The 22,760-nt window shown below is 52.6% G+C and overlaps 1 protein-coding gene across 2 annotated transcripts in view; it reads left to right on the forward strand.

The window, feature by feature from the left end:
• MAN1C1 (mannosidase alpha class 1C member 1) overlaps window positions 1–22,760 on the forward strand; it is a 57,620-nt gene that overhangs the window by 32,723 nt on the left and 2,137 nt on the right. The window contains exons 3-11 of one of the 2 annotated variants that reach the window (XM_058856344.1): window positions 7,007–7,122; window positions 9,040–9,120; window positions 10,981–11,075; window positions 15,265–15,388; window positions 17,445–17,538; window positions 20,319–20,434; window positions 20,663–20,882; window positions 21,258–21,324; window positions 22,182–22,354. In XM_058856344.1, the coding sequence (XP_058712327.1) occupies window positions 7,007–7,122; window positions 9,040–9,120; window positions 10,981–11,075; window positions 15,265–15,388; window positions 17,445–17,538; window positions 20,319–20,434; window positions 20,663–20,882; window positions 21,258–21,324; window positions 22,182–22,354 (1,086 nt within the window). The remainder of the gene's footprint in view (window positions 1–7,006; window positions 7,123–9,039; window positions 9,121–10,980; window positions 11,076–15,264; window positions 15,389–17,444; window positions 17,539–20,318; window positions 20,435–20,662; window positions 20,883–21,257; window positions 21,325–22,181; window positions 22,355–22,760) is intronic. The other variant, XM_058856343.1, reaches the window with a different exon arrangement.

The raw sequence follows: 22,760 nt of genomic DNA on the forward strand, positions 1-22,760 counted from the left end.
CAGCTCCAGGATTCTCTGCTCTTTTCAGGGAATATCAGCCCTTGCACCAATTCCTTAGGGAATTGTGATTTTACACAGCCAGGATGAGGCTGGAGTTGGTTTGGGTGTGAATCTCAGAGAGCGACGGGACCTCGGCGTGGTCTGAGCGATGTCCTGTGTTCTCATAAATTCATGGAATTCCAAAGGATCCAGAATTCCCTCTGGAGCTGTGGGAGGATCTCCAGGGCCAGGTGATGGAGAGCTGGAGAGGCTGTGACTCTAGCAGGGGTGGTGAAGTGGAAGAGAGCAGAGCAGAAACTGCAATCAGGGGGGAAGTGGTGTTTTGGGGTGATGTGGGGTGGGGTTGGCACAGGGGGTGACCCCGAGCCCCCCATGGGTGGCTGAGGGGCAGGAGCAGAGCCAGGGGAGCTCCTGTGACCCTCTGACCAACACCTGGACAGGAGAGCGAGGAAGATTAATGTGAAGAAGATGGGAAAGCAACCTTGGCCATGAAGTGCTTTTTGATGAGGTCCCTGAAGTGTAGGTGCAGTGGTTTATTTGGAAAGCAAAGAAAAATGAGGTTGCTCAAAAGCTAATGGACTTTTCTCTTTTTTTTTTTCCCCCTAACTCTGCAAGAGAATGTGCTGATACAAAAAGAAATAGATCTTCTCTAATTCTTGGACTACTTCTTTGTCCCCTCTATCTCTCGCTTCTGCTACCTTGTTGCTCAGATGTAATTTGTTTAGTTTGCCTTAAATAAAGGGAATGCAGTTTCTCTGTGTTAGCTATCAGGTTCACAGACAAAAAACTCAATAAATAAGGCACTGGCAGGGCTGTAGCTCAGGTCTGGTGTTTCTGCTTCATCTGCAGTAGGTACCACTCACAGGCAGCTGAATTGTAATGAGATGATTGTGGATTTAACTGAGAAATTTTCTTTCTTGCTGAAAAGAAAACCCATTTCCCAGTTCCATTTGGATTTTCTGTTTAATTCCTGTCAGCTGGACCAGCAGCACCAGCCCTGTCCTGGGGATCCCTGACATGTGGGGTGGGATGGGAGCAGACATATGATTCCACTGGAGAACATCTGGAACTGGAACATCTGGGAATGTTCCTGCAGAATTCCAGAGGGGAGGTGGATGGCTGCTGAAAGTTCTTGGGAAGAACAGAGACACCACGTCGGATGGGGTGGAGAAATTAATTCTTATTTCTCTAACCATCACATTCTCTTTCTTTAAACCCTCTTTCTTTTCATGCTTTGGAGGAAAATTCCTCCTGCTTTTTTTTTTGGCTAAAAAAAACTAAAAAAGGAGCTCTGGTCGGGCAGGGAACTGTGGCCTAAACCCAGATCCCAGCTCAGGAGCTGCAGGATCCCTGACCTGGAGGCTCTGCACAGGGACTGGCAAATCTTGGCTGCAGGGCAGATTTTTCAAGGAGCTGCAGTGATTTTCACAGTTTGCTCCGTTGCCAAGATAATCCTGAGCTGTGTAAAACGTCTCTGTGTGGATTTCTCCCAGAATTGGACAGTTTGCCACCAGGCAGGAGCTGGGTGGTGACGCGGTCCCAGGCAGCTCCCAGGCTTCTCACACACATCTTGGGATAAATGTCAGCAGTTCAGGCTGCTCTCCAAGCCCTGGCATGGAGAAAAAGGACCAAAAAGAACAGGAAAAGCAGCACTTGGAGATGGGAATATTTCAGACTCCTGCTGTAACAGGGCACTGATTTTAATTGAAGCTTTCAGAGTAGCAGAAGCAGGGGAAGGGATCTCGTGTTTTCCCCCCATACCCCAAGAGGTGAAGGCAAACAACCAGTGACAACCAGAGCCCCTTGTGCCTTGGCAGTTAACCACTTCATCATGTTTCATAGAAACTGCATCCTAATTTTTATTCCAAACAAGATTTCAGCACTAATTTCTGTTTTGACAAATACGATTTGACATAAGAACAGTGGGAGTCAAGACCTTTCATTTTTGATCCGGGTTTACATCGCGCTGATCTAAATTCCTCCCCCTTCTGCTGCTGCTTTTCAGTTGTAAACTCTGGTATTAAAGTTAGCAAAGAGCTGTTTGAAACCCCCTGTTCTGAAGCATTTAAACAGTCCTGCTGTACACAAGATTAATTCTGATATCTTCCTAATGGCTTGTGCTGCTCGTTTGAGGCGTTGGCACAATGCGGCTCTGTACGGATTTTGAAATGGCTTTGTTGGAAATGAAGGATTTGGTTTCTGTTCACTGAGTAACTTCATAAAGGTTTCTTTGCCAAATGGCAGCTCCAGGCCCCCTGGGGCTGAGGGCATTAGGGATGAGATTCCCCAAGCTCTCCTCCTGCTGCAGGGCTCTGGCAGCTCAGGGTGGGCTTCCATCCATCCCTGGGGCAGGCACAGGGGAATGTGGCTCCAAACAGGGGGAAACAGCACAAGGAATTTTCTTCTGAAAGGCTGGAATTGGGTGACCTTTAAGGCCCCTTTCCAACCCAAAGCAGCCTGTGAAAGGATAATTTTATTGGAGCTAAACCCTGACATCAGGGAGTGCTGGAGATCCTGGTGAGGATTCTCCCACCTCCTGCTGCTCAGGAATCCTTGCACCGTGTTCACCTTTCCAAAGAAACTGAACTCCTCCTCCTTCCTTGGACCCCAAAGCAAAGCTGGTGGGACAGGAGAGTCCAGCCTGTGGTTTTTGGGGCTCCTCATTCCCCATGGCTCCCCAGGCACAGAGTGTGATGGATTCAGCTTTGGAAGGATCTCTCCTTCCTGAGGAAAAGGCTATTTCAGACCCCACTCAGAGCTACTTGGCTGCTGAAGCATCACTTCTGTGGCTTTTTTTAAGGCTCTCAAGGGACAGACTTGCAGCTGGGAGCCCTTCAAGTCTCCTCTCTGGCCTGTGATGCTCCACATTGGCTATTTTGGGAAGAGGGGAGCGAGGGAAGGCAGCCTCTCTTTGGAAAATCAGACTTTTGCTAAGCTCTGGGTGCTGGGTAAGTGCTGGCCTTAGGACACTTGTTCAGGCAGGTGCAGGTGAGTCTGGACTTGGACATGTAGATCCCCACCCCAAGGATTTTCATTTGGAGAAGAATTTCTTCCTAGAGCCTGAGTCATCTCCCACCAAAAATTTAAAAAAAATAAGAAAAAATTAAGAAAAGAAGAAACAAAACAAGGCAGAACCCCCTCAGAGGCAGCAATGGCAGCTCCTCTCCACCCAGCACCTTTCCCCAGCATTATGGTAATTAAGTTAATGTTGATTAGTGCTCTCTGTGGCAGGGTTCAGGCTCCTGGGGTGGGTGGGAGCAGGAACAGAGCAGCCTTGTTGCCCACACTCCTCTCTCCATTCTTCTGCTGCACAAAAGAGCAAATCCAGGGTGGCACAGACCCTCCTTCTGCTCGGGGAGAGATGAACCTTTGTGTGCTCCCATCAGCTGCTGCTTCTCCTCCCCTGCCCATCACTCAGGGGACAGCTCAGGGCAGAGGCTCTGTCACCAGAGCTGCTGTGGCATTCAGTCAGAAATGTCCCCAGAGTTCCCAGATTCCTGCCAAGGTCCTTGTTCTTCTCTCTGCTCCTGGTGGGTTCCTTCCAGCTCAGCTGGGATTCTGCTCTCTCCTGGGATTGTGAGGAGCTGCTGCTGGAGCTGCTGTGGATCCTGGAGTCCCTTTTGGGATCAGCAGAGTGACTCTGCCTCTCCCTGGTGAAGGTTTCCCTGCTCCAGCCAGTTTGGGGCAGGATCAGGAGCAGCTTTTCATAGCACACTTTGGTTTGTGGAGACAGGAAAGGTCTCAGGTGGGGGGTCCTGCTTAAAAGCCACTGCTCCCAGCCCTGGGTACTTCCAGGAGGGTTTGTCAAGGGTTTCTGTCAGGGGTTTCTGTCAAGGGTTTCTGTCAAGGGTTTCTGTCAAGGGTTACTTGGTTCCTATTTCAAAACTCCCTCAGAGGAAGTACAGTCAGCCTGAAACCAGCAATTTCGAGCTGAGTGTGTCAGCAAGAGTCAGGAGTGACAGAGAAGGGTTTGATTTGGTTTGATTTGGTTTCGAGCCTCCTCCCCTTTGATTGCACCCCTCCCATCCTAATGTGCAGGTCCAGAGAGGTGCTGCTGGTGTGCCAAAGCCTGCAGGAGGTGTCACCACGCTGTGTCTGTGCTGGATCCGTGCTGGGATGTGCACACACGGAATTCTGACAGCTGCCCTTGCAGCTCAGTCCTGCTCTGATGAAAAAAGCCCAGCAGGATGGAGGGAAGATGCTCCCCTGGCAAAGATGTCACAGGCTGGGGGTGTCTGGGTGTCCTGGCCAGGGACAGACACAGCCAGATCTGGTTTGTCCTGTGGAAGGAGCTGCCTTTTCATCCCCCTCCTGGTCCCTGCTGCCATGGGGAGGGTTCTGGTGGCACCAGGAAAGGAGTCACTGAGCTTTTACCGCTGCTTCAAAGCCGGTGCAGAAGAGAGGAAACACAGCCCAGCCCCTGGTCCAAAACACACAGCCCGAGGTTGTTCTGATGAGGAGGGTGAGGGAATATTTAAAACAAATGTTTAATGTGACACAAAGCAGCAGGGGAGCGAGGTTTGCCCTCCACGTTGTCAAACACAGGCAGGAGAGCAGAGCTTGTTCCCAATCCCCAGAGCAATTCACCCACTTAAAGGCCTGACTCGCTAAAAACATAAAAGGCTCTGTCAATTCCAGCAATATTTCTCACTTCAATTAATCATCCCAGAAAATGGTGAGTTTGTTGTCTCTTTGTCTCCATTTAGCTTGAGCAAATCCAACTTTCCTCATTGTCTCTCTGCAGATTATGAAAAGCTTTTGTTGATTATATCATCAAATTAAGCCGAGCCTGCCAGTGTGATTTTCCTCTCAGAATATCACAGGCTGTGCCTCAGGTGCCACTGCCCTTCCTTCCCTGTTTAAAATGCTTTCCCTGCCTCCCCACCACATCTCACCTTGCTAACAGGAAAGTGTATAAAAATCACATCATCATTAATATTGAAGAATCATTAGGGCTGATAAAAGCAGCGCTGCCTGGTGTTGTTTTTTCATGGGCAGTGCTTTTGGCAAACATTGCAGGCCCACATCAGCCCTGCTGATTTTTAGAGCCCACCAGTTGATGCAGTGACTGACTCCATCCATCCATTGCTCCCGGAGATGGCTCCAGTTAGATGAACATTTCCCAGGCCTGAGGGAATAAATGGATTTCTGGAGGCTGTTTCAGCTGCCTTCCCCCTCTCCCACAGCCCCTGCTTTTGATGCAGACAGCATCCGAAAGGCAGCAATCTGGAGTTGAGCAGTAAAGTCCTGCTCGGGTTTTTATTAAAGCAATGATGTGCTGGCTGGCTGAAAAGTGTCAAAACTGCAATCTTGTAGCATCAACAAAATAAGGCAGGATCCTTCCCCAGGGGAGAGGAATGCTGAGAGGAGGAAGGAGCCCCAAGGGGTGGATCTGAGGCTGCAGGAAGATGCACATCAGGCACTTTGTCCCTTGGTGAGAGCAGAGCAGAGGTTGATGGCACACCATCCACCTTTGCCTCCCTCTCCCCTCCCCAGCACTGCATCCAGCTGGCTTCTCCTCTCTTGAGCAGAGCTGGAATTGAAGTAGCACTGAAGGCATCACAGAAATGCCAAACCCAGCTGAGCATGCAGGGAAAGGCTGGGGGAATTTGGGAGAGCAGCTGAAAGTCTGGGAGTGAGGAGGAGGAACCAACCTGAGCCAAACAGAAATAAATCTCAGGAAAACCCCTGGGCACAGCAGTGAGGGAGTCTGTGGAGAGGGAGGTGATGGGCACAGGGAGCTGCAGAAACAAAACCTGAACCCCATCCAAGGATCTCTCCTGGCAGAGATCCCCAAAGGTCTGCCAGGGGTGGGTGGGAATGTGGCTCAGCTGAGCAGAGTGAGTGTGGTGCTGCAGAGGCAGCTCAGGCCTGAGAGCCACCCCAGGGCTGGGGAAGGTTCCACACTGGAACCCTGGTACTGGGGAAGGTTCCAGACTGGAGCCCTGGTGCTGGGAAGGTTCCAGACTGGAGCCCTGGTGCTGGGGAAGGTTCCAGACTGGAGCCCTGGTGCTGGGGAAGGTTCCAGACTGGAGCCCTGGTGTTTGGGGAAGGTTCCAGACTGGAGCCCTGGTACTGGGGAAGGTTCCAGACTGGAGCCCTGGTACTGGGATGGTTCCACACTGGAACCCTGGTGCTGGGATGGTTCCAGACTGGAGCCCTGGTGCTGGGAAGGTTCCAGACTGGAGCCCTGGTGCTGGGATGGTTCCAGACTGGAGCCCTGGTGTTTGGGAAGGTTCCAGACTGGAGCCCTGGTGCTGGGGAAGGTTCCAGACTGGAGCCCTGGTGCTGGGGAAGGTTCCAGACTGGAACCCTGGTGCTGGGGAAGGTTCCAGACTGGAGCCCTGGTGCTGGGAAGGTTCCAGACTGGAGCCCTGGTGCTGAGATGGTTCCAGACTGGAGCCCTGGTGCTGGGATGGTTCCAGACTGGAGCCCTGGTGCTGGGATGGTTCCAGACTGGAGCTGGACAAGGGAAGGTCCCTAAATCACCCACCCTGCTCAAGGTTCACTGGGATCCTGCTCTCAGCCTCCAGGAGAGGCTGGGGTTGTGTCTGTGCTGCTCATGGCATGGAACAGAAATATTTGTGCCCCAGAAAACCAACCCTGCATCAGGACAGCAGGATCAGCCATGCCTTGGGTGCTCTTGCACAATTCCTACAGTTCCATTCTCCCACGGGCTGTGCCTGGCAGGGGCTTGGAGAGAGGCTGAGGATGGGTTTGGGCCATGGCTGAGGCTGGAACTGCTGAGCCAGGACTGGAAACAAGGCCAAGGATTACAGCTGTGACCAGGGGCTTCAGGGGTGGACCCTGAGCTGTTCCTTTGGGGAGCTCTTCCAGAATTCAGAATTCTTCCAGGCCTTTGAAAACTGGGAATTTGAAAAATTCTCCCATTTTGGGTGGCAGATCCCACCCAGCCACCCCCAGCACGGGCAGCTCTGCCTGGCCCAGCCCCTCAGGCTGACTCAGAGCTGTGGCTTCATCCCTCTGCTGTGTTTTTACCACCCAGGAGGCCTTCGAGGAGCAACTGTGATAGATGCCTTAGATACCCTCTACATCATGGAACTCGAGGAGGAATTCCAAGAAGCCAAGCAGTGGGTGGAGAAGAGCTTTGACTTGAATGTGGTGAGTCAGCTGCTGGGAATGCCTCCCTGTGTCACCTAAACTGCCAGTCCTGATCAGGCTTCCCCAGGAGTCCTTTGGGGAGGGAAACCATGAGCTCTGTGGGGGCACAAACCCCTCAGCTGATGGTTTTCCTTCCAAGGCCAAAGGGAACACTGCAGTGATTCACCCCAATTTCATTTTCTGCTGGGGCCACCAGATCAGCCTCACCGTGCCTGGCTGCAAACAAGGGTCGGTGTTTAATGGTTCTGGTGTTTTGGTCTGGGTTTTGGAAACAGACACTCATTATTAGACACTCCAAGGAAGTTTTCCTCATCAAAGAACAAGTTCTGTTTCATCTCAGGTAAATGTCTGCCTGTGATAACACAAGATTTCCTTATTAAATTAGATTAAAGTTGTAAACCCTGCTCCCCTTGTCTGGGCCCTGTGTTGGTGTCACTGCTGGCACTTTGTGACACCTCAGCAGCAGAGGGGGAGCACAGAGGGAGCCAGGCTTTGGAAGGAAGGGCATCACCTCTAAAAACAGCCAGAGGTGCTTCTCCCTGGGGCTCCTGGAGCTCTCCTGGACACCTGGGGCTGTGCTGTCCCTCCTCTGGCCTGGCCATGCTCTGGAGCCAGCTCCTGCATTCCTCATCCCCAGCTGATGGGATCTCATCAGTGCCACACAATGAGAATGTTAAACCAAAGTGCAACTCAAACTTTTATTTGTTTAATGCCAGTCTAGATGTTGTGAGGAATGGTTCTCCCACGGGAACAATGCCTGCAGCTGCCTTTACAGAGAAGCATCATTTGGGAGGGCACCACTGGCATTCATGGATTCATAAAAGGCAGCCCACATCTGATAAATCTGGTGAATGGTCTCAGTCTGTTACTGAATCGATAAACAAGGGACAAAATCAACTGGGAGATAATTTATCTGGATTTCATAAAAGCTTTTAATCTTGGCCTGCAGAATAGATTGATCTGTAAAGACAGGAGTGAATGCTGTGGATTGATCTGTGGAGTCAGGGAGCACAGCACAGGGAGGCAAGGGGGAAATTAGTTCAATATTGCCTCTGTACAAGGAGCTCTCCCAGTCCAGAGAGGCAAGACTGGGACTGCAAGACCCACCAGCTCTGCTTGAAACTGAGTGATCTGTCTGAAGTTGTGTCAGGGGAAGTTTAGGCTGGATTTTGGGCAAAGGTTTTTTCCCCCAGAGGGTGCTGGGCATGGCCCTGAGGCTGCCAGAGCTCCTGGAGCTCTTGGACAGAGCTGCCAGGGATGCCCAGGGTGGGATTTGGGGGTGTTTGGGTAGGGCAGGGTTGGGCTGGGTGATGCTGGTGGGTCCCTTCCAGCTCAGAGGATTCAGTGTTTGTGTGATGTGTCCTGCCTGACTGTCACAGGTGATAAATGGGGCAGTCTGGGGGTTTGTCCCTGCAGAGCAAACAGAGCAAACTGGGAGATGGGCTCAGGGCTCTTCTCCTCTCTTCTCCTCTCTTCTCCTCTCTTCTCCTCTCTTCTCCTCTCTTCTCCTCTCTTCTCCTCTCTTCTCCTCTCTTCTCCTCTCTTCTCCTCTCCTCTCCTCTCCTCTCCTCTCCTCTCCTCTCCTCTCCTCTCCTCTCCTCTCCTCTCCTCTCCTCTCCTCTCCTCTCCTCTCCTCTCCTCTCCTCTCCTCTCCTCTCCTCTCCTCTCCTCTCCTCTCCTCTCCTCTCCTCTCCTCTCCTCTCCTCTCCTCTCCTCTCCTCTCCTCTCCTCTCCTCTCCTCTCCTCTCCTCTCCTCTCCTCTCCTCTCCTCTCCTCTCCTCTCCTCTCCTCTCCTCTCCTCTCCTCTCCTCTCCTCTCCTCTCCTCTCCTCTCCTCTCCTCTCCTCTCCTCTCCTCTCCTCTCCTCTCCTCTCCTCTCCTCTCTCCTGCACTCAGGGCTGTCTTTGTGTCTTTGCAGAATGGAGAAGCTTCGCTGTTCGAGGTGAACATCCGCTACATCGGAGGGCTCCTGGCCACCTACTACCTGACAGGAGAGGAGGTTTGTCCCCAGAGCCCCCAGGAAGGGCTGGCAGAGCTCCCTCCCCAGCAGCTCTGCTCTGAGCATCACACAATCCCCCCACCACAACAGGCTAAACCCGTCCTTTTTTGTGAATATGGAAATGCCACTAATGTTCCTTTAATTAAGCCTCGAATAATTACCTTGCACACACCGTGCACGGCTCATTTGCCAGAGATCTCTCCTCCTGTGGGCAATTCCAGCAAGACACGTTTGCAGTTGGACACATTGCTCCCTGGGGAAATGCCATTTGCAGAGGATCTTTGTCTTTGTACTTGTTCCTCTCTCTTCCAAGTCGGGTGAGATTTCACCAGACATCATCCCAGATCCTGCCTCGGGCTAAGGAGGGCGGCTGAGGAGGGGCAGGTGCTCCACACTCAGCTGAACTTCCCATCCCTCTGGAGCAGGAATTCCCGAGATGAAGAGGATGTCACAGCCCCTGTGGTGGGTGCTGCATCCCCCCGGAGCTCTGGCTGGAGCAGGAGGATCTCATTTCCCTTCCCTCCCTCCTCCCCAGCCCGGGGAGGCTGGGGCATAATGCCATAATCTGTTTGATAATGTGCCTGGGCTGGAATTTTACAGCTGGCTGGGGGGGGGATGAGGAGATTATTCCTTTAGCTGAAACTCTGAAACTCTGGCTCAGGGGGAGTTTTGTGAGGACTGGCCCTAAGTGAGAGCTCCCCACCACAGAGGGTGGGATGGATCCTGCACAGTGACACCATTGATCCAGGAGCAGCTCTCTTACTTCAGCTGCATTTGAAATGAGTTCCAGGAATTACTTTCCTCTGAGATTTTCCTCCAGGGAAAACTCTCAAAGACTCAGTGCCCTGGCTCAGAGTCTGTCTCAGTGACAACTTCAACAGGTTTCAGATCAACAGAGCAAAAAGAAACCACATTAAACCATAAAACTCCAGCAGTGACCTCTTGAAGTCCCAGCAGCAGCTGATGTCACTTACCCAGTCAGTGTCACTGGGCTGAAAGGCAAAAACCAGTCCCTGTTTCTTGCCTTCCCTTCTGAAGCAACCCCCTGTTCCCTTGTGAGAGTATCAAAGGTCTGAGAGCCCACAGGAGAGCTCAGGTTTCCTCAGTGCTGTATTTTTAGAGCAATAAATTCCTGCTTTCTGCGAGCCACCACCACAGGGCTAGAGGTAAAAGGCTTGTGCTTTATCTCCTAAGTCACTTAGAGGCTTCTCTTGATCAGGACTAATCTCTGCAGCCAAGATTAGTGCTTGTATCAGTTTGTCCCAAAATAATTGTTTTGCAACCATAAGCTGCAATTTGACTGGAAAGCCCAAAAGTGAGGCATTACCGATGGAAAAGGAGCAGCTTAGCCATGAAACCACAAATCCTTCTTGGCAAAGAGCTGCAAGGAGAAGATGGTTCCTTGGAGATCACCGTTTTTAAAGCAGGATGTGACATGAGCTGGGCAAGCCCAGGCTGTAAATCTAACAGTGCTTCAGCCTAGAGAGATTTCTTCTGGTTTTAACTCAGTCCTTTCAGCTCCTCGTGTTCTCTGCCATCCTGGGAATGGGAAGAATTTGGAGAGCACTCTGGGGCAGTTCAGATCACAGGGTGCTGTTGTGAGCTGCTCTGGTCCAAGCTGAGGCTTTGGCAGGGGACTGGGTGCTGGTTTAGTGCAGATTTTAGAGGAAATTTAGAGATGCCAAAAGTTCAGTGAGACTTTTGGCTCAGATTTTTTGTGCATGGGGAACCAGGGCACAGCACACCTGGATCAGGGAGATCTCAGACTGCAGCACTTCCAGTGCTTTATAACAGCAAAAAGGGGAAGTGAGAGAATGCTGTGTGGCTCAATTCATCAAATATTTATCCTCTCTTTAACAGGTGTTCAAGAGCAAAGCTCTGGAACTTGGGGAGAAACTTCTGCCAGCCTTTAACACCCCCACTGGAATCCCACGTGGAGTCATCAACCTGGGCAGGCAAGGCACAAGTTCTCAGCAGTATTTCCTTTAGTTCTGGGAGTTTGGGAAGGAGCAGGGGCAGCAGCAGCTCCTCAGAGCAGATTCCTCGAGGTCATTTGCTTTGCCTGCTCAGACCTTGGCACAGATTTCAGGTGGCTCAGGTCAAACCCAGCTGTGTTTTATTAATTTGGGGCTGTCCACAGTTTCTTCCTCTGCTCCTGACAGGGCTCCCTGCTGCAAGAGCATTTTCCTCACTCTCCTTTTCTTTGAAAGGTGATTTTGTAGTCTGCTCGTAGCATGGATTTGTGCACTGTGCCCAGCTGGATGCATGTGAATTTATCCAGGAAAAATGGATTTAAAAACTTGGGAAAACTGGGAAAGAGAGTGGATGGGACTGGCTGACAGTTTTAGTGCTGGAAAAGGGGAATACAGCACACAGCCCTCAGCCAAGCTCTGTCCTTCCTTAGAGCCCCAGAATTTGGGCTGGTGATGTTCTCATGGCCAGGGGAGGCAGCTGAGTTCAATAAATCCCTGCAGAAGCTCTGGCAGCAAACAGAGGCAGAGCTGGGGCTGCCCTCCTTCTCCCCAGCTCTCCTGGCAGACAATTCCCTGCCAGCGAGGATTTGGATTTGCTGGTTCTGATGCCTCCAAACAAATCCTGTGGGTGAGAGCTGCGGGAAATGTGGGTTAACAAAGCTTTTCATCCTCACCTCTTGTGAAACTCTGAAAGTCATTATCCAGCCCTTAGCCCAAATCTCCTCCTTGGCTCTTGGAAGCAAAAGACTTCCAAATATTTGGCTCACGCTGCTGCGTTGCTCAAATATCACTGTCACCCCTCAGTTGTCTGATGTGCTCCTGATCCCGGGGAAAATTGGAGCCACCAGCAGCCCTGTAATTGTCCTTTTTCACAGCGCAGACATCCTGCTTCCTCTGTGGCTGATAAAGGCTCTGCATAGACTAACCTTTCACAGAAATGCCAAACCCTCCCCTGCCCTTTGTGAAGACAATTGAAGCAGCCTCTGTCTGCCCAGACATTCCCAAAATGTTTCGCTGGTGACCTTGAGTGAGAGCAGAGAAAATGGACAGAACAGCCAGCCCATGGCCAGAGCTGCCTGGAGCTCTGGCTCAGGGGATGATGGAGTGCCAGCTGGTTTTTGGGAGCAGGGATGGAGGGAACAGCCAGCCCATGGCCAGAGCTGCCTGGAGCTCTGGCTCAGGGGATGATGGAGTGCCAGCTGGTTTTTGGGAGCAGGGATGGAGGGAGCAGCATCCCCAGCCTGAGCTGCTGCAGGAACAGATGAACCTCAGTGTGCAAGCAGAGGAGGGTGAGATGAGGCTGTGGGACCACGCTGACCCAAACATCAGGGCCAAAACAAAGCCCAGAAGAGTTTTGCAACAAGGAGTCCTCTCTCCAATTCTGCTTTTGCAAGGATGTGCTAATTCCAGAGGGACCTCAGCATCCCAGAATGAGGAGGAGAGTCCTGCCCCGTGTGTGGGCCTCCCTTGGTGGCAGCTTGAGGGGGTGGGTTAAGAAGGACACTCAGAAATTTGAAACCAAAAAAAACCCCCCTGGCATGGAGTCAATTCTGCACATTCATTTTGGAGGGCCCCAGCACAGACAGCCCCCCCAGCTCTTCCATAACCAGCTGCCTTTATCTCTTGCTGCCACCTTTTCCTCTGGGGTCCCCTCTCTGCTGCTGAGTTTCCTGTGGCCGCCTGCTTTCCCCTGGCTCTGTGTCCTATCTCCCACAGCCTTCTTTCCATCCTGCTGCTCCAACTGCCACGTTTGCTGCCAGGGCCTGGAGTGCTCTGTGTGCTCCAGCTGCTGCTCTGTGACTGCTCTCCCTGGGCTGTGACTCCTCTCCCTGGGCTGTGACTGCTCTTCCTGGGCTGTGACTGCTCTCCCTGGGCTGTGACTCCTCTCCCTGGGCTGTGACTCCTCTCCCTGGGCTGTGACTGCTCTCCCTGGGCTGTGACTGCTCTCCCTGCTCTGTGACTCCTCTCCCTGCTCTGTGACTCCTCTCCCTGCTCTGTGACTCCTCTCCCTGGGCTGTGACTGCTCTCCCTGGGCTGTGACTCCTCTCCCTGCTCTGTGACTGCTCTCCCTGCTCTGTGACTGCTCTCCCTGGGCTGTGACTCCTCTCCCTGGGCTGTGACTGCTCTCCCTGGGCTGTGACTCCTCTCCCTGGGCTGTGACTCCTCTCCCTGGGCTGTGACTCCTCTCCCTGGGCTGTGACTCCTCTCCCTGGGCTGTGACTGCTCTCCCTGCTCTGTGACTGCTCTCCCTGGGCTGTGACTCCTCTCCCTGGGCTGTGACTGCTCTCCCTGGGCTGTGACTCCTCTCCCTGCTCTGTGACTGCTCTCCCTGCTCTGTGACTGCTCTCCCTGCTCTGTGACTGCTCTCCCTGGGCTGTGACTGCTCTTCCTGGGCTGTGACTGCTCTCCCTGGGCTGTGACTGCTCTCCCTGCTCTGTGACTGCTCTCCCTGCTCTGTGACTCCTCTCCCTGCTCTGTGACTGCTCTCCCTGCTCTGTGACTGCTCTCCCTGGGCTGTGACTCCTCTCCCTGGGCTGTGACTCCTCTCCCTGGGCTGTGACTCCTCTCCCTGCTCTGTGACTGCTCTCCCTGGGCTGTGACTGCTCTCCCTGCTCTGTGACTGCTCTCCCTGCTCTGTGACTCCTCTCCCTGCTCTGTGACTGCTCTCCCTGGGCTGTGACTCCTCTCCCTGGGCTGTGACTGCTCTCCCTGGGCTGTGACTGCTCTCCCTGGGCTGTGACTGCTCTCCCTGGGCTGTGACTGCTCTCCCTGGGCTGTGACTCCTCTCCCTGCTTCCCCTGCTCCTGTTTTCCTTCACCTCTCCCTAAACCCTCCGTTCCTCCACATTTCCCCTCCTCTCCTGGCCTCTCTCATCACCTGGCACTGCTTTTGCAGCTCTGGATCCCCATGAGGGAAGGCAATGATTCCACATTTCAGACCCATTTATCTGGGAGATAAAGGAGGTTCTGGGCACGTTCTTTTCCCTCCGAGGCCAAGGTCCTTTGAACAGTAGCTTCCTCTGAGCTGTTAGAAATCAGAGCAGCTCTGAAGGCCCAGTTTGTCCTGCCTGTGAGGCTGACAAAATGTTTTCCTGCAGGGGGTCACTGCAGGCTGCTCCCTAACCCAGGAGATGCAGATGGGCTCTGTTTCCTCCAGACCCCTCTCCAGCAGCTTTGCTGTGCTGTTTGAGCCAAGGCTCAGGCTCCCAGCAGCAATCCCAGGCTGTGGTTTTCAGGTCCATGGGACAGCCTTGTGATGATCTCAGTGACCCCACAGAGCTGCTGTGACAACAAACACGGCCCCACTTGGCTGCTGCAGCCCTGCTGAGCTTTGTGAGTTTGTGAGTTTGAGTTTGAGCTGTGTTTGTTACAGCCTCCCTCCAGCACAGCAAAACAAGGCAAGGAATTGACTCTTTACAGGTGGGAGAGCTCGGTGGGGCTGCTCATCTCTCCCAGATTGGTGCAGTGGGACATTAAAACCACGCTCACCTGGCCAGGACTGGCTGCCAGAACCTCCCAGGGCTCCTGGGGTGTCCCCTGGATGTTCCCAAAGCAGAGCTGCTGCTGCTGACGCTCATTTGAGCATGAACATGTTGCTCATCTAATGCTTCTCTTTGTCTGGAGGCAAACAAACAGCTCGGGACCTGCCATGCTTTTCTCTCCATCACAGCCAGGGAAACTTCTATTTTTCTTCTTCTTTTCATGCTCAGAAGGATCATTAATTTTAACCTCCTGTAAACAACAAACCCTTCTCCTCTCCCAGCCAAGTTTCCCGGCGCCATCTAGTGTCACCCCCACCCTTCCCTGTCCCTGGGAATTGTCACCTCCCCGGGATTTAACTGCAAGGAGATGGAAAACCGAGGCCACCGCACCCACAGGGGTTGCTTTGGGACCGAGTCCTTACATCCTTACACGTCTGAAGGGTTCCAGAAGGATGTTTTATCCCAAAATATCTGTGTAGAGCTGTGCTCTTCCAAAGCTGTTTTTCAGCTGAGCTGTTTGGGAGGGATTCCTCTCCCACCAAAAAAAAAAAACAAAACAGAAAAGAGTTTTTTTAACACACAGCCCAATCCTAAAGAACATCAGGAAAATCACAGCTCCATCCCACTGGAAATCTGTGTCCTAAATCTGTGTTTTCCTGGCACTGAGGGCTCCCCTTTCTCTCCTTGCAGTGGCATGAGTTGGAGCTGGGGCTGGGCATCTGCTGGAAGCAGCATCTTGGCAGAATTTGGGACCTTGCACCTGGAATTCCTGCACCTCTCCCAGCTCTCTGGCAACCCAGTGTTTGCAGAAAAGGCAAGTAACCCCCAGTGGATTGGCTTTTTCATCCTCCTGGCGTGTTTTTCCCAGTTTGGGTGAAGTTTTACCCCAGAGAAGGGCACAGCCAAAGTGTGGATCCATCAGGTGGGTGCAGATCCCTCAGGAACAATCTCAGGTTGTTCCAGGCAGAATCCAAACTTTCCTCGTGAACCCAGGGGAAGTGGGGATTGTCCAGAGTGCCACAGTGGGGTAAAAACAGACAGGATTGCAAAAAATAAACTCTAAAAAATGATGCTTTTCCAGGATATGTCCAGTGCAGGTCTGTCAGCTGTGAAACAAGGAGGGAATTTGAAGGAGAGGCAGGAAAAAATAAAAAAGAGGAGGAAGAAGCTGGGAGAGCAAAGTGGAGCTAGGATGGAGTGGATGGAAAGTAGTGAGAGTGGGATGAGCAAAGGAATGTCACAGAGGAGGGAAAAGCAGAGGGTGAAGGGAAACAGGAAACTATGGGAAGATAAAGAGAGGCTGCTGATGTGAAATAAAGAGACAAGGCTGAGGTTCCTGAGGACAGGGATAATGACAAATTGCTTCCAGGGAGGAGGGAGCTGAGGAGAGGCCAGGAAAGGGAGCAGAAAATGTGTGAGGAAATAAAGGGGATGAAGGGAGGGGAGAGGTGAGGAAACACTGGAGATGCACTGCTCAAAAGCAGAATTGCATCTTCATTCTGGGTTCAATCCGTGGCATTTTGAGGCAGGGTCAAACCTCTGTCCCCAGCTGAAGAGATTTTCCTCTTCTCCTCCTAAGCCCGTGGAGGGAAAAGGGCAAAACCTTTCTGATGGACTCTCCTGGGCTGGTGTGTGCACAGCAAATGGATCACAGCCACGGGATCAGAGAGGGAAAATGTGGGGTGGGGTGGGCTCTAACAGCCCAGCCTGTGGGAAATTCCTGCAGAGGAGCAGATCAACTCCTGAACTCCCAGCTTGGGACTTGGGTGATTTTAGGAGGAATTAAAGTCCATCTGTGGCTTTTATTCAAACCTGTCATTAATATGCCAAGCTCCTAAACTCCAGTAAATATTATGGAGCCTGACAACTTCCTTGGAAGCACCGGCTTAAGGCTGTAGCCAGCTTTTGGCGTGCAAATTGTCTGATTTTGTAAAAGGTTTAGGGCGAATTAGCTGCTCTGTAGGTTATAATAGAATATTTATGCTGCATGGAATTTAACTGGGTCCCTTAAGGGAAAGGCCTATTGGATTTAATGGGGGTGAAACCAAGGGAGGCTTTAGAGAGTTAAGTGCTGGCTGTTCTGGGGTATTAAAGGAACTGTCTGTTGTTGAAATTAAAGGCCCCAATTCATCACGTTAAGTGACCACATGGTGAATTTAAGTGCTATGTGAGTCACTCATCCCTGCCACTCCTTTCCCTTTAGATCATGGAAAAAAATCACCCCTGGCATTGCTCACATCTCCCATTTTCACCCAGGTCCCCAGTCACAGAATCAGATTTGGGTTTGGAAGGAACCTTAAAATCCATCCCACTCCACCCCTGCCATGGCAGGGACACCTTCCACTGTGCCAGGAGCTCCCAGCCCTGTCCAGCCTGGCCTTGGGCACTGCCAGGGATCCAGGGGCAGCCACAGCTGTGCCAGGGCCTGCCCACCCTCCCAGGGAGGAATTTCATCCCGATATCCCATCTAAACCTGATCTCCTTCACCTTCAGGCCATTCCCCCTCATCCTGTCACTCCACACCCTTGGGAAAAGTCTCTCTCCACTTCCCTGTAGCCCCTTTAGGTATTGCAAGCACAAAGTCTGCCAGGATTGCTTCTGGACCGTGGTAGAGAGCTGAACTGGGGCTCTGCAGAGTTCCCAAAACCATTTGTGAAACCCCACAGAGCTGGATGAAGATTGGGCTGAGCCCTAAAGCCTCTCCCTCCCCGAGCCGTGTCCTGATCCCGTTCCAGGCTGCAGTGCTGGGATCAGGGCAGGGATCAGGGCAGGGATCAGGGCAGGGATCAGGGCAGGGATCAGGGCAGGGAGTGAGGGTTCAGCCCTGAGCCCAGCAGCCAGCCCAGCCTTGTCTCTCCTCTCTCTCACAGGTGATGAACATCCGCAGGGTGCTCAGCAGAGTGGAGAAGCCGCAGGGCCTTTACCCCAACTTCCTGAGCCCGGTGACGGGGAGCTGGGTGCAGCGTAGGTATCACCCCACCTCCCCTCCTGCCTGCACCCTTCCAGCCTTCCCATCCCTCCCCTGGCAGAGCAGCCAGGCTGTGGCACACCAGACAGCCCAGCTTTGCAGGGTGCAGGGCAGGAATTGTGCATTTCCAGCTGCGTGTCCCAGCTGCAGAGAGAGCAGCAGGGGGTGATGGCACACGCTCCATCCCACAGCCACTGATCCTGCAGTCAGCACAGAGCCCCAGGGGAGCACAGCGAGATTCCCCTGCATTCCAGGAACCACCTGGAGAGGCTTGGAGGAGCCTCAGATCCCCCTCAGATCCCCCTCAGATCCCCCTCAGATCCAGGATGAATTCTCCTGTGCATGGTTCCTGTTACCATGGTACCTCTGCAGAGAGCCATTTGGGAAGGAAGGATGAGATGAGGTTTTCTTCTCTCCTGTTGGGAGCCCAGCAGCGGAGATGTGGCACTGGGGAGATGCTGCTCTGCTGGGCAAGGGGAGCAATAATCAGGGAAGGTCTGGGAGACAGCAGGGGAATTCTGGAAGCACACAGGGAAAAGATTGTGCCCCTCCTCTCAGAAGTTTGTCCTGTGGTGGGAGCAGGAGATGGCACTTCTGCAGCTCTGACCTCTAAACCTCCACTTTCTGCTCTGTTATTGATCTGCTGGTTTTGGCTGCTGGATTTGATCTTGTCAAAGAAAAGTCTCTTTCTTCAGAGACTGGTTTGAGCCTGTCAGTGGGTGACATTTATTATCCAGGCAGGTTACTCTGAACCCTTGCATTACCTGGTGTCCCCGTGCTTTGTTGCACTTTTTGCTGGGCTGGATCTCTCCAGACCTTTCCCACTGCTGCTTTTATGGCTCTGGTGGCAACAGGCAGGGACAGAGCTCTGGCTGTGAGCAATCCCTGACCTTTCACTGGCAGGGCTGCTCCCAGCAAGGTGTCTGGGATGGTCACAATTGTCCCATTAAACCAGAGCTGCCCTTTGCTGCTGTGAGGAAGCCCTCATCTCTTCTGCCACCAACTTAATTCTTAAACAGATTTCACTGCATTGCCCTGAACTTGCTGATGGAAAGAGAGGCCTGTTGGTGCTTTTAAGAGCACATTAAAAGCAGCCTCTGATTGTTTGTGTTGGGACAGGCAGGTTCCTGCCAAAGGAAATTTCCTGGCTCCAGACAGACTTTCAGAGGCTGTTTGTGGCAGTTGCTCAGGATCTGACCTTGGGAAATGACTCCATATCCCAGGGAGGGAGAAGAGTGATCAGCCCCTTGTGCATCTCCAGTGCTGCTGGGGAGAAGCAGATGAGGACCAGGGCAGGGAGGCATCTGCAGCCTCCTCCCCAGAGGGGCCAGGCCCTCATTTTCTCTCTTGCCATTAAAGCTCTTTGCAGGAAGCTGTTTTCCTTGAAATTGCTGTGATTTTCTTAAAAGGTGTATCTTTGACCTGGCTGAATGAGTGGATGCTGTAAATGAGGAGTGCAGTCGTTACCTCTGGGAAATGGAAGCTCAGTCCCCTGCTGAAGGCAGGGATTTATTTATTTATGCAGAGTGCCTGGGAGGCAAACGCTGCCAGGGCTGCTGCCATATGGAAAGCAATTATGTACCAGGGCTGCAGCTTTGGTGAGTTTATGAATGACACACTCAGGATCACAGAGCTGCTCTTTAAAGGCAGGCTGTGCTTGCAAATCCTCTGCCCTCTCTCCTCGCACGGGGGCCGGGTGTTTAATCTCATTGTTTTGCTAGGGATTATTCCCTGGATCATTGGACACAGTGTGTCAGGGATGTTTGCTCTTCAGGTCAGGAAAATGATGCATGGCTGTTGGTTTCTGCTGCTGGCAGGATTCAGCATTTGGAATAAGCCTCGGGACTTTTATCTGTGTACAAGGAGAGGGGAAACAAAAATCTGAGCGGCTCTGAACAAGTGCTTAGCTGGGAAATGAGGGCCAGGGGTGGACACTGTTAATTAACAGGGATGGCTCAGTCCAGGGAGGGTAATTTGTCTTGCTCTCCTAAAAATGGGAGTGCTTGACTGCTTTAAAGAGTGAGAACGCTGCTGTTCCCCCTGAGGCACAGTTTGAAGCTGTAAAGCCATCCAGCAGCTCCCCCCAGGCTCAAACCTGCAGCTGTCAGGCCCATTTCACACTGCAATTCCTCAGCACCTCCTGGAAGGTCAGAGCAGGGGCTGCTCTTCAGCAGACAGCCTCAGGAATTTGATTTCTGCAGAGGAAAATATGCAGTGCACATCCCTGTACCTGACTTTATCATTTTAATGTGCCAGCAACCCCCAGCCTTCCCCAGGGCTCCGAGTCCCTCCGTGAGCCAGGAATACAAATGGCATAGCCAGGAGTGTCTCCACAGCCCCTTGCTGGCAGCTCTGTGGGATCCAAACACCTCTCCTTCCTTTCCTGAGGCAGGGAGACAGCTCCCAGGGGCTCCATCCAGATGGAAATCTATCAATTCCCACCCCTGCTTTTGGTTTATGAGGGTGGATTTATGATGATGGCTCCATAAACAGGAAGCATCTTCACGCAGAATAAATAACTTGTAAAATAAGGCCTCTGAATGGTTCTGGTAAGGGATACTAATGCTCTGGAAAATGACAGAACATTTTTCTCCTGATTGCACTTTCCACCTTTCTTGCTTTCTGAAAAGCAAATGCTGCAAGCTCTCCCCAGGAAGCTGGGAAGAGGAAGGAGAGAACAAGGGCATTAAATAGGACATGATTGTTTCTCCTTTGTAAAACAGCTGCTCATTGTATATCATGAACCTGAAGCTCTCTCCTGGCTTTCCCACCACAGACCACGTCTCCATCGGGGGGCTCGGGGACAGCTTTTATGAATATCTCATCAAATCCTGGCTGATGTCAGACAAGAAAGACTCTGAAGCTAAAAAGATGTACGACGATGCCTTGGAGGTGAGGAGCCAGGTGCTGCTCTGTGGTTTTTGGGAAGGATGTGGTTCATAAGAAGGTTTCACACCTTCAGAATAAGTCTATGGGTTTGCTTGGTACCTACTCCTGTCACTAAAGTAACGCTGAGAAAGTTTTACTTACTGTCCACTCTCTCAAAACCCTGATTTTCATCCCTGATTTTCATCCCTGATTTTCATCCCTGATTTTCATCCCTGATTTTCATCCCTTTAGGCAATAGAAAAACATTTGGTGAAGAAATCTGCAGGAGGCTTGACCTACATTGCTGAGTGGAGGGGTGGCATCCTGGACCACAAGATGGGCCACTTGGCCTGCTTCTCTGGGGGCATGATTGCCCTGGGGGCCGAGCACGCTGCAGAGGAGAGGAGGCAGAGGCACATGGAGCTGGCAGCAGAGATCACCAGCACCTGCCACGAGTCCTACACACGCTCAGGTAACCGGGGACACCGGGGCTCTCCCTGCTGTGCCTTCCCTGGGATGTGTGCAAGGGACAGAGCAGCTGGGGCAGAGCTGGGAATGGAGCCAGGGCTCAATCCTGTCCTTCCACATCCCTCTGCCCTCAGGAGGGGAGGATGAGCAGGGGTTAACTGCAGTGTCCCTTTATGGAGCTGAGAAGCCCAGCAGGGCAGTGCTGGAGCCCTGCAGCTGAGAGAGGGGAGCAGGAAATTTGAATTCCTGAGCTTCTCCAACTCTCTGAGTCTTCGTTTCACAAGCTCAGGACAATTTCTTTCACCACCCAGAGCAGTGAGGGGCTGGGTTGGTTCTCTGCCTGCAGGAGCTGCTCAGGACACCCCTCCTTTCTTTGTAGGCATCTCTGCAGCTCCTGGGAGGCTGCAGTCAGCTGAGGCAGCTCTCCAGGACCTTGTCAGGCCCAGGTCTGTCCACAGCTGCATCCAGGGATTGTTCCACACCTTCCTCACACACCAGCCAGCCCAGTTTGGTGCCCAGCATGTTTGCCCAATACACTCCAAGCTAACCTGAAATGATGTTTGCAAATAACTCTTTTTGCCCCCCCTGCAGCTCTCACAGAACTAAACCATCTGAACTAACAACCCTGTGGCTGTGAGTGCCTGGAGCCAATTTTCACCATCAGCACAGAGAGGACAGCAAGCTGCCCATGCTGCTCCAGCAGCTCAGCAGAGAGTGGCCCCCAGCTCCCAGCAAACACTGCAGGGCACAGGGAAGGTCTGCAGAGTCATCAGAGGGAGATAATGAAGCACAGCACCGGGGCAGACACAGCCAGGGGCATGATCACAGAATTATGGAGTGGTTTGGGCTGGAAGGGATCTCAAAATCCATCCCAATCCATCCCCTGCCTTGGGCAGGGACGCGTTCCACTGTCCCAGGCTGCTCCCAGCCCCATCCAGCCTGGCCTTGGGCACTGCCAGGGATCCAGGGGCAGCCACAGCTGCTCTGGGAAACCTCATGAACAAGTTTTTTCCAGCAGGGAGAGCGTTGGTGTCGAAAGCAGGGATCTGAATGCTGGATAATGCTCACAAGAGACAGATTCTTCACCAAAGACCAACACACTCCTGATGTTCTGTTCATAAAAGCAGTGCAGCTGGCTGAGCCTTTCCCATCATCCCAACCCCTTCTCTCCAAAGGCAGAAGAAAAGGTTTAACAAAGCCTTAGCTAAACACCGGCATCCAGAGCAGCATGAAAGCACCTGGCTGGTGCCCCTGCTTGTGCTGCCCTCCCAGTGACAGTTTGTGTGTGTGTGATTCTCCCCAGACACCAAGCTGGGCCCCGAGGCGTTCCGCTTCGACGCGGGGAGCGAGGCCATGGCCACGCGGCTCAGCGAGCGCTACTACATCCTGCGGCCCGAGGTGGTGGAGAGCTACATGTACCTCTGGAGGCTCACCCACGACCCCAAGTACAGGCACTGGGGCTGGGAGGTGGTGCAGGTAAGGCTGCAGAGGCCACAGGGCTCTGGGTGGCTGCATCTTCACTTGGGTCAGTGGAAGGAGCGGGAATTATTTCAGTTGTGCTGAACACTGAGATACGTGAGAAGTGATCAAGGTCAGGTTGTGTGCGGTTCTGAGAAGCTTGGGCTAGTGGAAGGTGACCCTGTCCACAGAACTGGGTGATTTTTAAGGTTCCTTTCAACCCAGATTGTTCTCAAAGCCACGAGCAACGGGGCAGGAATACTCAGAGTGCCTCAGTTCAGTGTGTTCTCTCCACTGGGGATGTTTCCTGTGCACTGCCAGCACCCATCAGGCAGCTCAGGTGTTTCCCTTGCTGTTCCATTGGAGCCAGGCTGATTCCCGGAGTGTGGAGAAACCCTGCTCTCCTCAGGGAGGGACAGGAGCT

Source organism: Poecile atricapillus, chromosome 24 (genome assembly GCF_030490865.1).
Source record: "Poecile atricapillus isolate bPoeAtr1 chromosome 24, bPoeAtr1.hap1, whole genome shotgun sequence".
Lineage (NCBI taxonomy): Eukaryota > Metazoa > Chordata > Aves > Passeriformes > Paridae > Poecile > Poecile atricapillus.